The 6,074-nt window shown below is 49.2% G+C and overlaps 1 protein-coding gene across 1 annotated transcript in view; it reads right to left on the reverse strand.

Annotated features, from left to right (window-relative positions):
- Positions 1 to 2,616: 2,616 nt before the first annotated feature.
- TRABD2A (TraB domain containing 2A) overlaps positions 2,617 to 6,074 on the reverse strand; it is a 69,396-nt gene continuing 65,938 nt past the window's right edge. The window contains exons 6-8 of the mRNA XM_019623747.1: positions 5,370 to 5,372; positions 4,695 to 4,943; positions 2,617 to 2,800 (exon numbers count right to left, since the gene is read on the reverse strand). Of these exons, the coding sequence (XP_019479292.1) occupies positions 2,617 to 2,800; positions 4,695 to 4,943; positions 5,370 to 5,372 (436 nt within the window). The remainder of the gene's footprint in view (positions 2,801 to 4,694; positions 4,944 to 5,369; positions 5,373 to 6,074) is intronic.

Here is a 6,074-nt window from a genome sequence, read left to right on the forward strand (position 1 = left end):
CAGTGGATCCTCACAGTGGGGCAATTCACAGCTTTGGTTCTGTTCAACTCACAACAGAAAAAAAGATCTCAGCCCACTTACTCCAGGGAGCCAAGGCTTGAGAACTAAGTTAATAACAGGGGCTTGAGGGTGGGAAGGGGGAGGTTAATCCAATAAAAATTAGCTTTACTCTTCCTGTTTTTTATCTTTCTCATAGTTGATGTCCTGGGGGACCATAGCACCCTCTTTACAGTTGAGGAAACTGAGGATCAGGAAAATAAACTGACTTGCCCAAGGTCCCAACAAGGATTCAGTGCCATTTTCAAATAATATTCATCATTGAGATAATTTTTTTCAGGTTATAAAGCTAATCCATTCTCACTGTAGAAAATATGAAGAGTATTAGGTTAGTGCCGCTGTAATCTCCAGGAGAGATCCTAGAGACAACTGCTCACACGTGCTCAGACATAGGCTTAGGGTGTAGCAGGGGTGCTGCTGCTCTGCTCAGAACAGAAAATGCCAGCTGCTGAACTCACCCCAATCCACCCCAGGGCTCTGGGCTGGCCTAAGCATCCCATCACATGTTCAGGTTCTAGGTTCCCATGATTTGGTCCATCTGCATTTCCAACGTTTAGCTAAACCTCTGGTTACTCATGAAGGTTTGGCCCATGGTCATTGTGGCCACAGTATAGGACTATTGTGCTGACAGACTGCTCATCCCCTGCCTACATTTCACACAGCCTACTCACTCCATAGATGTCTCCAAGAAAGAAACACCCTGGGTGACATGGCCTCTCTCCTGAGCGCACACCCACAGGAGGACGTGGTATCTAGGAAAGAGCCAGGCTTGGAGCCTAGGAGCCTCTGCTGCTCCTGCAAAGGGGATGTGTCTCACCTGGTTGCTGTGAGGATTAAAACAGCCCAGGAGCCTGTTTCGCACACAGCATGTACTTTGTGTGTATTCCCCTTTCTCCCAGTCCTCTGTCTGCTGATGTACGTACCCCAGCAGGGCTGCCCAGAACCTTGGAGNTTCTGGAATGGCCATCAGAGCTGTCATCGTATTACCCTTGATGTCCTGAATGTCATCAAAATGTCTTCCTTTCAATATTTCCTGTATCTTCGGGTAAAGAAAGAAGTGACTGGGGGCCAGACCAGGTGAGCGGGGAGGGTGTTCCAATACAGTTATTTGTTTACTGGCTAAAAACTCCCTCACAGACAGTGCCATGTGAGCTGGTGCGTTGTCGTGATGCAAGAGCCATGAATTGTTGGTGAAAAGTTCAGGTCATCTAACTTTTTCACGCAGCCTTTTCAGCACTTCCAAATAGTAAATTTGGTTAACTGTTTGTCCAGTTGGTACAAATTCATAATGAATAATCCCTCTGATATCAAAAAAAGGTTAGCGATATCATTGCAACAAGTTCGCAAACTTAATTGTCAGACCTCTTAAGCAGCAAGGGAGTCTGGGAAAGTTTAGCCATCCTACCCCTGCAATACAGGGGTGTGAAGGGAGCAAAGGTAGTGGACATGGACCCTGAGTGCCAACACACCACTCTTTCCATAAGACCCCCAAAGATCTTCTGGACCCTGGAAATGACCGAGAATGAACCCACAGAAAGTCTCTGGAAAGGAAAGAAAGACCATGGAGCTGCAAGTCCAGGCAATCAAGCTAATCCTAAATCAGGTTAGAAACAAAGACTTCTACTTCATATTGGTCCCACCCAAGTCCTAGGAAGACCCTCTGGGTTGTGAGCTACTAAGAGGCCCAGGAAGAATACGGAAACCTTGACACAGGTGGGAGACACTGAACTGGAAATCTGGTGGGAGCAGGATAAGGGTAGATCAGTTGGACAGAGTTAAAAGTTCCCATTTCGAACTCAACTGGGGCAGTTCTGCTCTTACTCATTTTATATAGAGATTTCCCCATAAGATTTTATTTGGAAATGACACAACATATAAATAATAAATAAATAAATAACAAGACAGGAGGGGGCGGAGTTTGAAAACCACTGTCTTGCACAGCACCTGAGAGCCCACCCATCCACCCAGTCTTCAGCATGTCAGTGACACACTCACATATTACACATAATGAAAACACCTGTCAGGGTGCAGGAAGCACCCCATTCACCAGACCTTGAATAGACAGGAGCAGAACAAAGGCCCCATGGCCTACTGACTCCCCCACATCTAGAACCAGGAGTGAACAGGGAGAAGAGCAGCAGGAAGGAAGGAAAAAAAAAGGGTCAGGATCCAAAGATGTGGGCCGGCCCTGGAGTAGGGCCCAGGAGTGAAGCAGTGACAGTACTCAGAGGGTGTGAGCAAAACAGCAGTTTGCCTGATATATACACATTATGGGGGAAAGTCTACACAAAAAAAGTATTTAATTATTTTCACATAATTCATTTACAATTATTTTCATACAGCTCATTATGTTACAAAACTGTACACCTACCCCAAGCATTGTTGGATAACCCAAAGTCACTCCTTGGAAAGGAAAGAATCAACACTGGCTTTGATTCTTAGCCTCTTCTCCTGGGTTGGGCCTATCAAGGCCAGACCAGAGCATAGATGACAAGAATGGTCATCCTTCAAGTCCAAGGGGTCAGGGTCTTGGTCTGGCTCCTCCAGTCATTACAGCCATTACAGAAGGGGTGTCTCTGTTTGAAAAGCCGGAACCAGCAGCCAGAACACAGGAGTCCAGAGAGAAAGGCAGGCACTGCTAGCCACCATCTGGCTGTGGTGAGAGAACCTGGGGCGAGGGAGCCGCAACTCAGCAGAGATGTGCCAGTCCAGAACTGGGACCTGGAGTGCTGGGACCGCTGCACTAGAAGGCAAAGGAAAAGAGCTCAGGGCACAGCCGGAGTCACTGGATACTCCAGGGCCCCCCACACTAGCACAGCTTCATTTCATCTCCTTTCTTTAAAGACCAGGACAGATAACACATTAACAAGTTTCTTGTGTCTTTGGCCCTCGTTGCTGCTGCTACAACAAAACCAAATAATACAGGCGCTAAGACTAGCACACTGGGAGACGCTCCCTGGCTACCTGGTTCTTGATTCAAGGATTATTAACACACTAGGTGTAAGAAAGCCCAGTGCAGATTGGTTTATTATTAACCTCTAGGCAATCTCAGGCAGGGACCCTCCTCACTGACTACCCGCAGAGCACAGCCAGGCCAGGAGGAGGCCTCCCTGGGTCTCTGGCTGTCTCTCCTACCCCAGCTCAGGTCTGGTATGAACACCACACAAGGCATCCCAAGTCAAGACAGCATGAGCTGAGGGGCCCATGACCTCAGGCCCACCTGGCCCTTTCAGCTCAGTTCAGGTGGAAAGGAGCCAACTCCATGGCCACCTTGAAAGGAAATCACCCAGATTGAAAAAGTCCTACACAGGTCAATTTATCCCTCCATCGATGAAGGATGGCTGGAGGAGTCAGGCACCATGGACAGACAACACATACACCAAAAGGATCCTTCCCTGTTCTCCAGGTCTCATTTGACTGCCAGCTTCTGTCCATTTAAAAATGCAAATTCCACAGCACATGGGGTGCCTGCTTCAAACCCTGCAGTGGCTCCCTCCTTCCCTTAGGCAGGAGACTCTCACAGTCACTGCAGCTGCTTCCCTTTCTGGACCCACCTCATTCCCCTCCCCCTTGACCTCTCAGGCACCAGCCAGAATTACTTTATGTGGGTTTCTTTAACATGCTCACTCTCTCCACGCCAGGCTTGCACACTGTTCCCTTTGTTTGGAGCGCCTTCCCTTCTTGTTCAGCTGTTTATTCATTCATTCAGCGTTGACGACTGTGCCTGTGCAGGCCCTGGGTCCCTGAATCTCCTGATCCAGGCTCAGAAGCTCTAGTCACTGGGCTCCACTTTGTCAGGCTTCTACTCAGCAGCCGCCAAAAAGTCCCTTTCTCCAGGAGGCCCTTCCTAACCCCTCACCAGAAATTAAGTGCTAACTTCCTACACACACACATGCACATTCCCATAGCACCCTACACTTCGCTTACAGATAATAAACTCAAAATCCCGCTTCCTCCCCAGACTGTGACCCAGGAAAGCAGAGGGCCAATGTCTGTCTGGTTCACTCCAAAGCCACAGCACCCAACACAACAGCAGGCACACAGATGGAACACAACAAATTGGGGTTGAAATGAATTAGATCCTGGATCCCAGGCCTCTCCCATGTAGTTCTTCCATGAGCTTTACGGCCCACACACCAGGCTGGGTCACCACCTTTGGCTCCTCTATCCACCTCCAATCCACTTCCTAGGCATCTCCGAGTGTGTACATTCTGAGGTCGCCACTACGCTCCCTGTAAGATGTGAGGGCTGAACAAGCTCACTCCCACAGAGTCGCTTCCAGCTCTGCAAAACTATGACACTTTCCCTGATCTGTGATGTAGAAAGGGCTAGCAAGTCATGTTTCTTACAACCTTTATTCCAGCCTCATTCTATCATACTTTAATATGTTAACTTTTAACAGATTCACCCATGACCCGGCCACCACCACCATTTGTTCTTTAACATATATAAACATGTTGCTCTTCCCCTGACTGGAAGCATTGAACCTCCACCCCTGCGGCTGTGTGATGGACATTCCTGGGCTACTCCCCTGCTCCCCACCTGGACTCGGGGGGGGGTGAGGATGGACGGAGGTGACGGGCTCCTGGCCGGCCTGACCCAGCCCTGCCCACACCACCCACCTCACCTCGCCTCACCTCTCCTCCAGTCGGACCCACAGGTCACTGAACTGCCGGAGCCGCTGCCTCCGCTGCAGCCGCCTCCGCTTCTTCCGGAGCTTCCTCCCAGCCTCGCCCGGCATGTTGGCACTTCCGGTCACAGACACGTGGGGTGGCCACAGTGAATACACCTTCGACCCAGCTTCCGGTACCAATGCTTCCAGAGCGGGCACTTCCGGAGCAAATATGGCAGAGGAGGTGGGCTGCGATGAGGGACTTTTATTCTCTCTGTAAACAGGGGTGGAAGGAAGAAGGATTTGAAAGGTCATACGGCATGGCGCCCTCCCTCCGCCTTAGGCTCAGGACCTCACAGGTGATGCTCAAGTTCAAGCCAGCTAGGGAGGCCAGGGTTGTTGAAGCCACCTCGAGAAATGATCACTTAGCCACTTTAATTTTCCCTCAACATACCCCCCTCTACTTATTCCAAATTCTCCCGCCCCGGGGGAGGAATAAAAGGTTTCTTTTTAGCTGCCCTTCCCTGAATGGGTCACCAATGTCTAGAAAGGCACTGAAGATTATAGCATTTAAAGAGAGGTGAAGTCTTTAAATGCCATTTACTTAGAACAATTGAAGTAGCCGTTAATCCTGTTAACCCCTCATGTACCCTTTTAAGGGCTCTACTCAGAAAGAGGGTCTTTGGCTGCTGGTAGCCACCCCCTCCCCAGGTGAGAGACTCCTAGTGTTCACAGGGCTGGCTTCTAACCACCTTACCCCAGGTCTGACCATAAACCATCTTTCCCAAAGGAAACGTGTTCACAACTGATGAGAAACTCAAACTTGCTTCTAGTTTTCCCCTAAACTAGACTATAGTCCCCAAAAAAGATGTCTTCCAGTGAGAAATAAGCCATTAGAAGAATCAAATTTCTTCCTAGCACCAAATGTTTGTCAAAGGGGGAGAGGCAATAAGCGAGGAACCTCAGCCACTAGAGGTCAATCCCATTGTCTCCTGATGCAGGCAGTGAGGAGCGGAGGAAGGGGAGTAGTGGATGTGCCACATGCATCCTCCAGCAGTGTGGGAGCAGCAGACCGGCATATGAAAGAACTCAACCACTCTGCTCTGATGGTTCCTCTATGATGGTGCCTCTATGAACCACCCACCTGGCAGAAGCAGGCCTCAGTTCTGACCCACAACCTGACAGAACCTGAGAGATCAGTTAGTATTCGTGGCCCTGTGTGAGGAAAGGAGGAGGCATAAGATTTTTTAAAAGGAAAAGATGCAGGTTGAGGGGGGAAAAAAAAAGGTAAAAGAAGGGAATTCCTCAAATGACAAAGAAAGAAAAAAACTCCCCTACTCTGAACCGGAATCTGGAACCCCTGAAATAGTCATTCATAGTTAAAAGGCCCCTGGAGGACAAGAAT

This window comes from Hipposideros armiger, unplaced genomic scaffold (genome assembly GCF_001890085.2).
Source record: "Hipposideros armiger isolate ML-2016 unplaced genomic scaffold, ASM189008v1 scaffold_561, whole genome shotgun sequence".
In the NCBI taxonomy this organism is placed as follows: domain Eukaryota; kingdom Metazoa; phylum Chordata; class Mammalia; order Chiroptera; family Hipposideridae; genus Hipposideros; species Hipposideros armiger.